Below are 16,062 nucleotides of genomic sequence, written 5' to 3' on the forward strand. Positions count from 1 at the left end.
TAGACCAAATTTTATCCTTATCTATTCATTATTGCAATAGCACAGGTTATTTCTACTTACATTTTTACATTTTCATTTATGATTAACTAAATAGTTTTATCATTTATGGAGTTAGATGTTTTCTTCTTAGTAATAGATAAAACTGTGAATTATCTGAGTTCACAGTTTTGTCTATATGAATTGAATTTTCAAGATATATAATTGTTTAGATTTGTTATCTCCATTTTAATGTCAAGCTTTAAAATATACTGGAAAGTTAAATATGAGGTGGTTAAATGTTTTTTCTTTTGAAACATACTTTTTGTTATATTTTAAGTATTATGTTCCCATCCTTCCCTAGATTTATTTAATATTTTTACCTCTTCTTCTATATTAATTATGCAGTTATAAAGTTCTTCTCCTCTTTTCTATACACTATCTCTCTGAATATTCTATCCTTTGAATTATAACTTCAAATGTATTCCTTTTTCTATTTATTTATTTATTTATTTATTTATTGGATAGAGACAGTCAGAAAGCAAGAGGAAAGGGGGAGATAGACAGGGAGAGAGACACCTGCAGCCCTGCTTCACCACTCACAAAGTTTTCCCCCTGCAGATGGGGACAGGGGCTCAAACCTGGGTCCTTGGGCACTGTAACATGTACACCCAACCAGGTACGCCACTGCCCGGCCCCATGTTTACTTTTTCTGTAAATGATAAAATGACCTCAAATAACTGGATAGAGATCTTTAAAATATTAAAAGATGGGGAGTCAGTATCTACAAATTACAGCTAATCTAAACTAAAGAAATTGCCAAAATGGTTACAACAATCCTCTCACAGAAAGAATAAAATTCTTTTAAGAAACTGAATTTTACATACATGTGAAGAGATTATTATTTGTTTTTCTTGTTAATTTGCAGAGACAGTGAATAATAAGAGAGTTTTTGATAACAGGTGGACAGTCCACTGAAAATGAGTGCTGAGTTGCACTGAGAGTCCTGCATGTATCATCTAGTGCTGAAAGACAACACCTACTCTAGAAGTGAAGAAATTCAAAAGGAGGCATCACACATATTAACTGAATTTAAAATACAATCATTAAAGTATGCTGGAGTGGTTAAAATAATAGACGCTATATTTTAAGTCATCAATGCTATTCTTCTTCTTCTAGCGTTTGCCCTTCTTCTGTAGCCAGTCAACAGCATCAGGTTGAGCCTGATGTAAAGTTTCGAGACCTCCTTTGAATCTGGAGAGGTGGCAGTCGTTGACTATGTGGGTCATTCAATAATATCTCTGGCAATGCAAGATTGAGTGAAAGCAAGCAGTCTTTAGTACAAATTTATTAGATATCTTGTATAACCTAAAATAGAGAGGTCCCGTCTAGAGAGAATACAGGGCTAATCTGGGCAGCAGTAGTTTCCTGTGTGGTTCTCTCAGGTCACTTGTGTTTTGAATTCTGTGTTCAGTCAGAAAAGTCTTTCATAAGACAGAGAAGGAATTATTTGGTTCGCTATACCTTCTCTTGTCTTCATGTCTGGACTCTAGATACAGAATAAGGACTGTTAAGTGTCTTAAATTCAGACTTCTTTCATGAAAATTAAGGTCTGCTTCTGCTAAGGATATACTTAGAATCACTCTGCAAAAATTCCAGCATTTTCTTCTGAAAGAAGGTAATTATAGTTCCCCAATTGTTCATTCTATTTACCTAAGTGTGCTTATATGGAGTAGAATTTCAAAGGAAACTATATTGGAGGAAAACAGAGACAGATTATTGTATCAATGTATATTTATATTAATAGGTATTTAATATTTTCTTTGAAATAATGTATATGTAATTTGAGGTTCAAGTGACATATGAGCATATATTTACCATTTTCTGAATGAAAAGGCAATTAAAACATGGGAAGATTAAGGACAGAGGAAAGAAAGTGGGAAGTAATAAGGTATAGAAGTCAAGAGAGATACTAGTCAGTACAGAGAAGTTTATTCTACAGAATTTAGTACAGTAACCACATCATTTTTTTGCTATTAGATGATGTTTATTAATTTTCAGTTATCAATAAACAATATTACAGATACCTAATTGTACTTATTTTTTATTTCCCCATTGTTAAAATATTTTCGTGTTTATAATTCTGTCAAAATTATGAGTTATTTGTGTCAATTTTGATTATAGTAATGAACAATATGACTTATGGATTTCATAATTTATGTAAATAAAATTCATTTTTGTCATATATTTTTCCCTTTAGTAATGAGTGAATTAATCTATTCTAATTTGAAATTTCCACATTCATCTAAGCCAAAGAGAAGGCAAAAAGCTGAAACAACTAAAAGAAAAGGTCAGTTAAGTTTTATATATTAGGAATGTGTACTTTCTATATTTAAAGGACTCTTTAAAGTAAGGAAAATTATGCACTGTCTGCTCAGATGCACATAGATGCTTACATGCACTGTCACATAATTTTAATGATTATGTTTTACTAAACAGGAAAAATAAAAATCTTTGTAGGCAAATTAAGGCTTTATAGAGGTCAAATAATTATGACTATATTTAAAACATTGATCAGTGTTTTTTAAAAAAAAACCACCAATTTTCAACACCGTTTGATTTATACAGCATCATAAATGAATATATGTTACATTAACTTCTACATTCCTGAAGATAAGCCTGATTGCTGCTTTCACCATGCAACTGACTTCCTTTACCAGATTTGCATACACACCCTTCCTGTCTGATAATCAACAATTAAACTTTACAGTTTATTCTTTGAACTTTGTTTTGACTCCTTCCATGCCACATGCAAGATCAGAAAATGTCTTTCTCATCTGATTTATTACATCATTTAAAAAAAACATCTGAAGGACCAGTTGGTAGCACAGCTGCTTAAGGGCACACACTACAGTTTGCAAGGACTCGGGTTCAAGCCTCAACTCCCCACCTGTAGGGGAAAAGCTTCACAAGTGGTGGATCAGGGCTGCAGGTATCTCTCTGTCTCTCTTACTCTCTATCAGCCCCTTCCCTCTCAATTTCTGGCTCTCTCTAATAAATAAAGATAATATTTTTAAAAAATAACTGAGCTATATGTATATATTCACATATAATTTTTATTTAGTATTCTGTTTATGCTTTCTATTCAGTCAGTAGTCTGCTTCAAACTCTTCATTATTCTAAGTATGCTGCCATGGACATGGGAGTACCAGTGTTTCTTCAGAAAAGTGTTACTTTGTGTTCTGTGCATATACTTCAAACTGGGATACCTGGATTGTATAAATTCCCTTTAATTTTTGAGGGACCTCCAATTTTTTTTCAACAATAGGGGCATCCTTTTATATTCCTATCACCAATGTACAAATGTTCTGTTTTCTCCACATCCTCCACAACACTTGTTTTTTATCTTGATTCTAACCACTTTTGCACTTGCAAAGTGAGAAATTCTTTTTTGATTCATGTCTTCTGAGTAGAAAAGATGTCAGACGTCTTTTCAGATGCCTGTTGATCATCCATTCGTCTCCTTTGGAAATAGTATATATTCAGATATCATTCCAATTTTCTTAGTCATATTGTTTTTATCATGTTTTATTTTTATGAATTTTTATATCTTTTAAATATTAACTCTTCATCAAATGTAAGATTTGAAAATATCTCCCTATATTCCATTGGTTTTCTTTTCCATTTTGATGATAATTTAATTCCCTGTGAAGATTTTCTTTTTTAAGTTTTATATAGTCTCATATATTCATTTTTGCATTTGTTTCCATTACTGTTGGAATTGGGGAGTTGTAAAATCTATCTTATAAATGAAGAAGTTGTGGTAAAAAGACATGAGACAGATTTCTTGATTATGCAACTAGCAAATGACCTTGACTTGAGTCCCTTTTATTTTAACTTCATTGCTATGTCAGATTGACCGAGTCATGGACAACCTCAGTTTGATTTCTTTTAGAGGGCTTTTCTGTTTTGTTTTTTCATTTCACTTCATTGTTTTCTTCCTTAACTTTCTGTACTTAGAGCTTAAACATTTCTCTTTTATAGCCTTTCAAGAGGTAACAATGACTAACTCCCCCTATAACTTTAAGTCTTTTAATCATGGAGTGTTAAGGGGACTGGGAAAACGTTAGTATTTAGTTAGCCACTTCATGAAGAAGATATTTTAAGTCTATTGTAGTTTAGTGAACTCTAAGAATATCACAAATACCTATTTCTTTGTTCTTTGAATTAGTTATATGATATTTGACTGGTATAATTTTAAAATTAAAATGTGATGGCTTATGGTTTATTTACGTTTTGTTGTTGTTGTTGTTTTTGTAGAGCATCCTGTTCCTTCTTCTCCATGGAGAGTCATTGCAGTGGTTCTAGGGATCATTTGCCTGTTACTTATGTTGTCTTGGGGACTCTTTGCTGCATTGCGTAAGTAACTATGTAAAACAGAAGTCTTCTTTTTTTTTTTTTTTCAGGAAGGGAGGAATAGCACACCCAGAAAGAGTACACATTTTATGTGCAAGAATTCAGGTTCAAACTGGCATTCCTTCCCTGCACTGGGGAAGCTTCATGAATTGTAAAGTAGAGCTACAGCTGCCTCTTTTAACTCTCATTTTCTTTTTCTTTTTTTCAAATATTTATTTATCTTTTTATTCCCTTTTGTTGCCCTTGTTGCTTTATTGTTGTGGTTATTACTGATGTCATTGTTGTTGGATAGGGCAGAGAGAAATCTAGAGGAGGGAAAGACAGAGGGGGGGAGAGAAGCGACTCCCCTGCAGGGGGGAAGTTGGGGGGAAGGGGCTCGAACCAGGATCCTTACTCTGGTCCTTGAGCTTGCACCACTTGAGCTTAACCCACTGTGCTACTGCCCCACTCCCCACTCTCATTTTCTATCTCATCTCCCTTCTCAATTTCTTCCTATACAATGAAGAGAGAAATAAGGAAGGAAAGGTGGAAAGAAGAAAGGAAGGGAGGAAGGAAGAAGGAAGGGAAAACAAAGAAGCAAAATGGCCTCCATGTACATGCACTGAGTTCCAGCAATAACCAGATGGCAATAAAATAGCAGTAATAAAAACTAGAAATATTTGTTTCTGCTAACATAGTAAAATATAAAGAATCTCATTTATCAGTTTAGTTAATTAGCCAACTGAAATATTCTCTGCACAGACTGAAGATGAAATCTTATGTACATATGAATTTATCATCTTTTCTAAGCATATCATGACAACTTGCTCATTTGATTTACCTGTATTGAAATTTATTTTTGTACTTATAACTCTACTGTACTTAGTTCTTTTAGAGAAGTAATATTTTATTAATGACTTATATATCTAACTGTGTACAATGTGCTGTATACAATAATGTTCAAATAAATGTTTGTCTCTTTGAGTTTATAATATCTTTCAGAATTTCCTTTTAGGGGGTAATAAGGCATTTCAAAAGGATAATCCAAGTAATATTTTTTTAAGTTTTTTTTTTAATATTTTTATTTTATTTATTTATTCCCTTTTGTTGCCCTTGTTGTTTTATTGTTGTAGTTATTATTATTGTTGTTGCCGTCGTTGTTGGATAGGACAGAGAGAAATGGAGAGAGGAGGGGAAGACAGAGAGGAGGAGAGAAAGATAGACACCTGCAGACCTGCTTCACCGCCTGTGAAGCGACTCCCCTGCAGGTGGGGAGCCGGGGTTCGAACCGGGATCCTTATGCCGGTCCTTGTGCTTTGCGCCACCTGCGCTTAACATGCTGCGCTACAGCCCGACTCCCAATCCAAGTAATATTGATGAGATCTCTGGATTATTCTTTTAATGTAAAAGAGACAATAGAATAAGTCACATATAATTTATTTTGCTTCACAGGTGCATTTGGATCCCAGGAAACAGATAGTAATCAGGAATACAGTAAGTATTCAAAGTGACAGGGCCATTGTAATGTAAGTTTGAATGACATTTTGATGAGATATAATCTTTTTGTGTGGATTCAATATTCACTTACAATTTTGTGTTCAAACTTCATTATCTAACATTCAAAGATATGTTTTACTATAAATATATTCAGTTTTGCATTTTGAAAATGTGATACATTACATAGATAACTTGAACAATTAGACATGCGGTATATGTTTCTTGATACATTTATAATTTTCCATTAAAAAATGTTTCTTGAGAAAATTTGCTCATATACTTTGCAATGCTTGTAGCTCAGGTTCAAGCCCAGTGACACATGACAGCTCTGTGATAGCTGGGGGAACTTTGGTGCTCCTGGCATCTCTTGCTCTCTTTATCTCTATCAGAAGCAAAAAGAATGAAAAAGTCAGACTGGAGCAATGAAACTGTGGATGTGTAAGGCCCAGTTTACAAAAGAAAGAAAAAGAACTTTTTAAAATATGTTATTTTAATTTTAATTTATTATTAGTGTTATTTTACCAGAGCACTGCTCAGCTCAGGCTTATGGTTGTGCAGGGGATTGAACCTGGGACTTTGGAGTCTTTTTGCATAACTATATGCTATCTACCTCTGCCCCAAAAAGAGCTTCTAAAAATGTGTTTAATAATCAAAATGCTTTCATAAATTGGCATGTTAATTTAAGATGATATTAATACTACATTTAAATGCATAAAATCAGTCATACAACATTCAAATGATGTTTTTTGTGTGTTTATGAGTAGATTGCTAGCTGGGTTTAGTGACTGTAGCTTAAGGTGATGAAAGACATTCTGCTATCTTCTACTTTTTTTAAGTCAGGAACTATCCTACTTGTCCAGACAACTGGCATCAATATGGAAAAAACTGCTATCATTTTGCAAGAAATTTGCTTCCTTGGAAAGAATGTGACAGTTCTTGCACTGATTTAAAGTCAAGATTTCTTAAACTGGATACTGAAGAAGAGATGGTAAAGATGAGATTTTGTTTTGTGAAACAGTGAGGTTTTTTTTTGTTTGTTTGTTTCTTTTTCTTTTCTTATATTTTTATTTATAAAAAGGAAACACTGAAAAAACCATAGGATAAAAAGGGTGCAACTCCATACAATTCCCACAATCCGCCAGAGCTATGTATCCCCTCCCCTCCCATGATAGCTTTCCTATTCTTTAACCCTCTGGGAGTATGGATGCAAGGTTATTGTGGGATGCAGAAGGTGAAAGGTCTGGCTTCTGTAATTGCTTCCCTGCTGAACATGGGCATTGACAGGTCGATCCATTCTCCCAGTCTCTCTCTTTCCCTAGTGGGGAAGGGCTCTGGGGAAGTGGAGTTCCAGAACACATTGGTGGTGTTGTCTGTCCAGGGAAGTCTGGTCGGCATGCTGCTAGCATCTAGAAATTGTGGTTGTAAAAGACAAATTGTTGACCAATCATGGACCTAAAGGCTGGAATAGTGCAGATGAAGCGCTGGGGGGGTCCACTATTTTGTAGGTAGCTAGTGAGCATATTCTAATTATATTCCAAATTTGGAATAACTTCTATCTACTACTATTACTTGGAATAACTACTAGCTATTTTCAAAATGGAGACCCAAATCTTCATCTGTAATATTCCAGCTTTTAGTCTCATGATTGATTAGTGAACAATTTATTTAGCTTTATATGTTAACTCTTTTTTCAGCCACCAGATTCCAGATACTAACATGATGCCAACTGAATGTTCCTGGGCAGAAGACCCCACCAATGTATCCTGGAGCCACTCCTCCCCCAGAACCCCACCCCTATCTAGGGAAAGAAAGAGACAGGCTGGGAGTATGGATCCATCTGCCAATGCCCATGTTCAGCAGGGAAGGAATTACAGAAGCCAAAACTTTCAACTTCTGTACCCTATAATGACCCTGGGTTCATACTATCAGGAGAGGGGATGGGTATGGAGTTTGGGTGGTTGGAATTGTGTGGCGTTGTAACCCTTTTATCCTATGGTTTTGTCAGTGTTTTCTTTTTTATAAATAAAAATTAACAAAATTATTTATGGCTCTGGGTAGAATAATATTTTTATATTTATTCTTCCAATCCATGAGCGTGGGATATCTTTCCATTTCTTGGGATCATATTCTATTTCCATGAATAGTGACTCATAATTTTCGGTATACAAGTCTTTCACTTTGTTGTTCAGCTTTATTCCTAGGTATTTTATTGATTATGCTGCAACAGTGAATGGGGAGTGATTTCTGGATGCCTTCTTTAGATTTAGTGTTGCATAAAGAAATGCCACTAATTTTTGTATATTGATTTTGTAACCTGACTCCTTGCTATATTGCCTAATAACTTCCAGTATGTTTCTGCTGGATTCTTTGGGTTTGTCTATGTATACTATCATATCATCTGTAAATAGTGAGCGCTTGACTTCTTTCCTTCCAATCTGTATTCCTTGGATTTCTTTCTCTTGCCTGATTGCTATGGCAAGAACTTCCAGTACTATGTTGAACAGTAATGGTGATAATGGTCTAGTACCTGATCTGAGGTGGAATGCTTTCAGCTTCTGTCCATTGCATATGATACTGGCTGTAGGTTTTCTGTCTTGAGGAAATTCACATCTATTGCCATTTTTGTAGTGTTTTCAGCATGAATGGGTGTTGGATTTTGTCAAAGGCTTTCTTTGCATCTATTGAGATAATCATGTGGTGTTCGGTTTTGCTGTTATTGATGTGGTGAATGGCATTGATTGACTTATGTATGTTGAAGCAGCCTTGCATTCTTGGAATAAATACCATTTGGTCATGATGAACAATCTTTTTGATATACTGCTGTAGCCGGTTGGCCAGAATATTGTTTAATATTTTGGCATCTATGTTCATCAGAGATATTGGTCTGCAGTTTTCCTTTTTTGTTGTGTCCCTATCTGCTTTTTGTATCAGGATGATGTTGGCTTCATAGAAGGTGGAAGGGAGTGTTCCTGTTTCTCTGATGTTGTGGAAGAGCTTTAGAAGTATAGGTATTAGCTGTTTCCTGAAAGTTTTGTAGATTTAGTTTGTGAAGCCATCTGGTCCAGGACTTTTGTTGTTGGGGAGATTCTTAATAACTGTTTTGATTTCTTTGTCTGTGATTGGTGCATTTAGATTTTGTAGTTTTTCTTGGTTCAGGTTTGGAAGGGCATATGTTTCTAGGAATTCTTCCATTTCTTCCAGATTCTCTACCTTGGGGGCATATAGTTCCTCATAGAAGTTTCGCATGATTTTCTGGATTTCTGTGATGTCAGTTGTGATATCTCCTCAATTGTGTACAATTCTATTAATTTCAGTCTTTTTTTTTTTAAGTGACTCTGGTTTGGGATTTGTTAATCTTGTTTAATATTTCAAAGAACCAACATTTAGCTTCATTTATCTTTTGTATGGTTCTCTTATTTTCTATGTTGTTTATATCTTCTCTGATTTTAATGATTTCTGTCCATCTGTTTGCTTTAGTGTTCCTTTGTTTCTCTTCCTCTAAGTCCTTAAGGCATGCAATAAGTTGTTTATTTGAGCTTTTTATAGTTCTCTAATGTGTGACTGTATGGCTATGAGTTTCCCTCTCAATACTGCTTTAGCTGTGTCCCGAAGATTTTTGATAGCTTGTCTCTTCATTATCATTTGTTTCCAGGAACATATGAATTTCTTGCTTGAGTGTCTCTCTGAACCAGTGGTAAGCAGTATATTGTTTACTTTCCAAATTCTGTGTCTTTTATTAATTTTCTGTTTGTTGTTCAATGTTATCTGTACTCCACTGTGGTCTAAGATACTTGGGATGATTTCAATGCTCTAATTTGTTGATATTGTCTTTGTGGCCTAACATGTGGTCTATTCTTGAAGATGTGCTGTGGGGATTTTTAAAAAAATGTGTATTCCACTTTTTTGGGATAAAGAACTCTAAAAATTTCCAGGATGTCTTGTCTGTCCATCTGTTCATTTAATTCTCTTGTTTCTTTGTTAATTCTCTGCTTTGTTGATCTATCTAAGTGTGGGAGTGGGGTGTTAAAGTGTCCCACTATTATTGTATTACTATTGATGTTTTTTTGTAGTTCTTTCAGTAGGTGTTTGATGTATTTAGATGGTTCCTCATTGGGTGCATAGATGTTAATAATTGTTAAGTCTTCTTGGTTGATTGATCCTCTAATCATTTTGTAATGGCCTTGCCTATCTTTTATTATTTTATTTATTTTGAAGTCTATTGTGTCAGCGATGAGAATGGCTGTTATTGCCTTTTTTGTGTGGTCTATTATCCTGTATGGTAGTTTCTCACCCTTTCACTTTAAGTCTGTGTTTGTCTTGTTGTGTCAGATGGGATTCTTGCAAGCAGCATATGGTTGGTTTGTTTTTTCTGATCCTTCCTACCACTATGTGCCTTTTAGTGGGTGAGTTTAAGCCATTGACATTTACTGATATTATGGATTTAACGTATTTTAGTGCAATTATTCAACATTTTTTTATTTGCTCTGATATATGGCAAGTACTATGGTGATGTTCTTGTTTATAAGAGGTCTTTTAGAACCTCTTTCAGGGCAGGCTTGCTGATGGTTGCCTCTTTTAACTGTTGTCTGCCTGAGAAGGTTTTGATCCCTCCATCTAGTTTGAATGAAAGTCTAGCAGGATAGATTATCCTTGGCTGAAACCTTTTATCATTCAGGGCTCGATAGATATCTTGCCATGTTCTTCTGCCTTTTAGAGTTTGAGTGGAGAAGTCTGTTTATAGTCTTATCCCATAAGAGTTTTCCCCTGTATATGACTTTTTGTTTTTCTCTTGCAGCCTTTAGGTTCCTCTCTTTATCCTTACTTCTTTTCATTGTAGCTATGATGTGTCTTGGTGTCTTCAGATCTGGGTTGATTCTGTTGGGACTCTCTGGGCCTCTTGAATCTTAATGTCCTTTCTGTTCTTTAGGCCTAAGAATTTTTCTTCTATAATTTCTTCTAGAATGTTTACTTCCCCTTCCTCTCTTTCTTCCTCTGACAGGCCAATTATATGAATATCGCTTCTTTTGAGATCATCCCATATGTGTCTGTTGTTGTTTTCAGTGTCTCTCAATCTCTTCTTGAGCTCTTTTACCTCTTTATTGGTTTTCCTAGCTCATCCTCTGTCTGGCTAATTCTGATTTCTGCTTATGTTACCCTGCTTTCCCTTCCCTCAGCTTCTTCTTTTTCACTTCAGTTGTAGTATTAGCTTGTTCTGCTAATTGTCCTTTTAGCTCAGCTATTTCAGCTTTCAATTCTCTAATTACTTATAGGTAGCTAGTATTTTCCTTGAGGGTCTCATCTGTTGTTTCCCTAATACTGATAGCCCTTTCCTCCATAGTTGTCTTCAATTCTGTGATTATTAGGTTTATTATTGCTTGTATACTTTTCTTATGTATGGTTACTTCTGACTGATTTGGAGTTTCTTCTTTGTTACTGTCCTGATTCATTGTGATAGTTATATTTGCTCTTGATTTAACCATTTTTATTGATGTTTATTTTATTTTTGTTCTGTTGTTCTTAAGTTGTGTTTTGTGTACAAGTCACACTATACTAAAGACCCTACTGACAAATGCAGTCACAAATATCAGAAATTACAACAATAGTAACTGAAGCAAGGATTGATGCAGTTCAACCAATACCAGTTAGCCAAACAACACCTCCAGTCCAAGAAAAAATAGCAACCAAATCCAAAAGAAAAATAAAAAGAAAGGAAAAAAGGGAAAGCAAAGATAATTATGCAAATCTACTGTGCACTATAAATTCTAGGGATAGCAAGAGGATAAATGGAAGTAGAGAATAGAGACAGAGTCCACTCTGAGTCATATTTCTTTCCCAAAATAATTCACAAATGAGTATCAGTGAATTCAGAAAGCAAAAGAAGGAAGAAGGAAGAAAAGAACAAGAAAAAAAAGAGCAGTGAAAAGTAATGAAGGTTTTTTTTTTTTATTTGTTTGTTTTTTTAGCTAGGAGGAGGGAAAAAGGAGAGTTGAGGGAAGAGGTAGAGAAACAAGTTCCTCTCACAATGGATAGGCCACCCAGTCACCTAGCAATAAAAAAAACAACAACAGTTAATTTTTTTCAACCTGAGGAAGGAGAGGGGAAAGGGACATATGTATATAATAATAAAATAAAATATAGTAAAAAACCGTAACAGTCAGTCCTCAGCTTGAACTGCTCTGGATTGGCTGCAGGCAGCCTGAGCAAAGACAACCAACCAACTGTAAGAAGTGTCCAACAAAAAAAAAAAAAAAAAGAAAAGAAAAAAACCTCCAGGTAGTGTTTCCCAGGCAGGAGTGAGGCTCTGATTGGTCAGATATTTTGTCATTCAAATAAAGCTCCAGCCACTTTAAAAAAAAAAAAAAAAAGGAAGGAAGGGAAACAAAAAGGAAAAGGTTTGGAATGACACCCCTGGTGAGCCAGGAATCTTGATAAGAAAATAGCTCAGCTGGGAGTGGCTGTCCAGCCCCTGGGGCTGGTTCTGGGGTTGGGGGGAGGGATGAACTCAGAAATAATCAAAAGATATTCCTTTCTTTGTCCCCCTGGCCTCCGTTTTCCAACCCAAGAGAGAGTTATAGGGCTCCTATATGGCCCAGTATCCTACCCTATCCAGAGAATCCCAGGCCACAAGCTGCTGCTTCCAAGTTGTCATCTGGGCTCTTCCCCTGACTTGTTTTTTTCCAATCAGAAAATGTTATGAATGTCAGTGACCCCATATATATTTGAATTTCTTTATTAGGGAATTAATGTTTTACATTCTACAGTAAATACAATAGTTTATACATGCATAACATTTCCCGGTTTTCCATATAACAATACAACCCCCAACCTCCTATATTTTATGTACTTATAAAACACTCTTTATCCTCCAGTCTTCAAAATCTTTACAACTGGACTTAAATAGCACTTGAATTTCTTTTCTGAGCATTTAGGAAGAAACACAAATAAGATGTACATGTGTATAGTAGTATAGTACCTACATGATTCTCTAATATTTTATGCTATGTAGGATTCTTCAACACACTGTTCATTACAGCCTCCATCTATGATGGTCTTCTCTAAACTCTTGATGGTTCACCTATGTTCATTCTTGTGTTTGGCTCTCAAATTATCCTTTTATCTGCCTATGCCAAACTGTATTTACTCAACCATTTATTATTATTATTGAAGCTTCCTTATAATTTTTTTAACTTAAAAGGCAAACCCATTGGAGAATATTCTGGTACACGAAAAACAGTTAAAATGTTCTTACTATTCCTCTGTCATACTGTGTCTCCATTCATTGTAATAGATGTCAGCATTCTATTTGCTGTGCCAAATTTAAGCACTACAACAACAAAATGTTCTGTAAACTATTACAACTCATAAGCCAAGAAAATGGCTAGAATATAATGTAAATAAAAGTAACTGGGGCCAGGCAGTGGCACACCAGGTTTAGTGCACATTAATCAGTATGTGCACTTGAACCTGGGTTAAAGCCCCCTATTCTTCACCTGGGGAAGTGGGCACTTCACATGTAATGAAACAGGTCTGCAGGTGTCTATCTTTTTCTCCCCTTCTCCACCTCCATTCCCCTCCCAATTTCTTTCTGTCCTGTCAAAAAAATTTTAAAAAACCACACAATTACCCAACTAATAAGTGAATAGTAGTTATTGACATATAATTTAAATAAATCTAGATAATTTAAATAAATTGATTAATTTAATAAATTAAATAAATTTAGATAATTTAAATAAATTTAGGTAACTAAATAATTTAGGCGTATTCTCTCTGGATTCTATCTAGTAGAAAATAGATACTAAATTGAAATTTAAAGATAAAACATAGCCAATTGCATTTCTCTTTCAAAAGGAAATTTATTCCTTCTATTTTGTTTTTCTCTCTGCAGAATTTTTTAAAAAAATTATCCAAGATGCAATGTAATATGCAAAATGAAAAATTTTTTATCAGTTTATCCTACAATAGCAAACAACTAAAATGGACTTGGGGAGATGGCACAGATCTTACCCTGAACAAGTAAGTCTCTTGCTTTTATAAATTTCAGTCTGAATATTATTGTCTTTCAAATCTTAATAGTGTGGCTATATGAGGATGTTAAATTTTATAGCAGAGGCATTCAGAATAAATTAACTAGGAAACCACAAGACAGAAGCAAAGGAGGCACAATGGTTAAAATACTAGGTTTAGCACTTTCTTTCACAACTTCTTTAAATTGCTTATAGGTTCTGTGACCAGAGTGCCACCATTCTGAAATTTATTTAAACTGTAATAGAATACACAGAGAATGCACAAGAGGGTGGGGGTAAATAGCATATTGGTTATGCAAACAGATTGTTATGCCGAGGTACCATATCCCCAGGTTCAATCTCCTGCACCACCATAAACCAGAGCTGAACAGTGCTCTGGTAAAATAATAATAATAATAATAACAATTTTTAAAAGAATAAAAAAGATTTCAATGTGATTAGATAATTTATAGTTGTTTATATTTTTTAATGATTGGTTTGACTATAAGACAAGAGCACATAATGAAAAAAAAAGTATGTTTCCACTTTGCTCTCTAGGGCTTATTTAGTGTAGTTTATATACAGTTGTTTGCTAGGGTAACTATAATAAATTATCCTGAACTGGGTGGCTTAAATCTCCCAACCCAGTAAAATGAAAAAAAAAAAAAAATAGCAAAGGTCTATCTTCACAGTTTGAGGGCAGAAGTCTAAAGTCGGCTGTTGGTACAATTTCTTTTGTATAATTTTTTCTCTTGAGGCAGATAGCTGAATTTCTCCAGAGGAAGAATTAATTGTTATTGATGAGTAACAATTTTGTTGTTCCATAGAACTTGTACAATGAGGTAAATGTAAGTATAGCAAGACTCAGTGATAGTGAGAGAAATTTTTTATTGTCTTCAGTCATACAAATGAGCTGGCAATCTCTGGCACAATTCAAATATATCACCTAACTGCATTTGTCTTTTTTCACTGCTTCGTTGTGTCCTTTCATTCATATAATGGCATTGTCACTTATTGTACCTAGGATGATATGATTTTATCTTGATATTAATTGAATATATAAAGAACCTAATTCAATATGTCAGACTCTGAAATCTTGAACATGACTTGTAAGGCACTATTTAACCAACTACACAATTTTACAATATTTCTGGGTGTCATAATAGAACTATTAGGCTATTTGAAGGGATAGGAGCTATAAAATGACATTAAAATGATTCACTGAATTATAGTATACAGTGTCATTTGAAATTCATTCCATTATAACATAACAACTAAATATTGTAAATATTTTATTTGATATAAAAATGTTTCCATTGACTTTTATACATTTATACTTTGTAAAATGTAGTGATAAATAATTAAATCTAATTTAAAGATACTTCATCATGAGATTTCATAAATAAATTATTCAACATTCCTTCCAGAATGCACACACTAACCTATTATGCTTTTCTTTCTTTTTTTTTAAGTTTTTAAAAATATTTATTTATTTATTTTCCCTTTTGTTTCCCTTTTTTATTGCTGTTGTAGTTGTTGTTGTTGTTATTGATGTCATCTTTGTTAGACAGGACAGAGAGAAATGGAGAAGGAGGGGAAGACAGAGAGGGGGAGAGAATGATAGACACCTACAATCCTGCTTCACCGCTTGTGAAGCTTTCTCCCTGCAGATGGGAACCAGGCACTTGAACCTGTGTCCTTGTTCACTGTAATGTATGCGCTTAACCAGGTGAGTACCACCTGGCCCCCCTATTATGCTTTTCTAACACAAGCTCCAATTCCAAAGTAAACATAAATATTTACCTAAAATTTGAAGTGACTGCATTTTCATTTCTAATTGCAATATTTTCATACAGCATTGAATGTTTCAAGAATCACAAGGTACATCTCACGATAATCATAATTACCTTTTGGGAGGTCAGGTGGTAGTACAGCGGGGTTAAGTGCACATGATGCGAAGCGCAAGGACCCATGAAAAGATCACGGTTTGAGCCCAGGCTCCCCACCTGTGGGGGAGTTGCTTCACACAGGGTGAAGCAGGTCTGCTGGTGTCTTTCTCTCCTCCTCTCTGTCTTCCCCTCCTCTCTCCATTTCTCTCTGTCCTATCCAACAATGATGACATCAACAACAACTACAATAATAACTACAACAACAATAAAAACAGGGCAACAAAAAGGGAAAATAAATAATT

The 16,062-nt window shown here is 34.7% G+C and overlaps 1 protein-coding gene across 1 annotated transcript; it reads left to right on the forward strand.

The window, feature by feature from the left end:
- The first annotated feature begins 1,377 nt into the window (after positions 1 to 1,377).
- On the forward strand, positions 1,378 to 14,127 carry LOC132539340 (C-type lectin domain family 7 member A-like). The gene is made up of 7 exons (XM_060193501.1): positions 1,378 to 1,654; positions 2,237 to 2,326; positions 4,297 to 4,395; positions 5,824 to 5,865; positions 6,705 to 6,856; positions 13,754 to 13,881; positions 14,088 to 14,127. Exons 2-7 carry the CDS (start codon positions 2,239 to 2,241, stop codon positions 14,125 to 14,127), a joined length of 549 nt encoding a protein of 182 aa, XP_060049484.1. The 5' UTR covers positions 1,378 to 1,654; positions 2,237 to 2,238.
- Positions 14,128 to 16,062: the final 1,935 nt, after the last annotated feature.

This window comes from Erinaceus europaeus, chromosome 7 (assembly GCF_950295315.1).
Source record: "Erinaceus europaeus chromosome 7, mEriEur2.1, whole genome shotgun sequence".
NCBI classification, from domain to species: domain Eukaryota; kingdom Metazoa; phylum Chordata; class Mammalia; order Eulipotyphla; family Erinaceidae; genus Erinaceus; species Erinaceus europaeus.

Coding starts and splice junctions, on each gene's coding strand:
- LOC132539340 (XM_060193501.1), top strand. CDS start 2,239: ATGAGTGAATTAATCTATTCTAATTTGAAATTTCCACATTCATCTAAG. Junction 4,396..5,823: donor GGGACTCTTTGCTGCATTGC/GTAAGTAACTAT, acceptor TTTGCTTCACAG/GTGCATTTGGATCCCAGGAA. Junction 6,857..13,753: donor TGGATACTGAAGAAGAGATG/GTAAAGATGAGA, acceptor TTCTCTCTGCAG/AATTTTTTAAAAAAATTATC.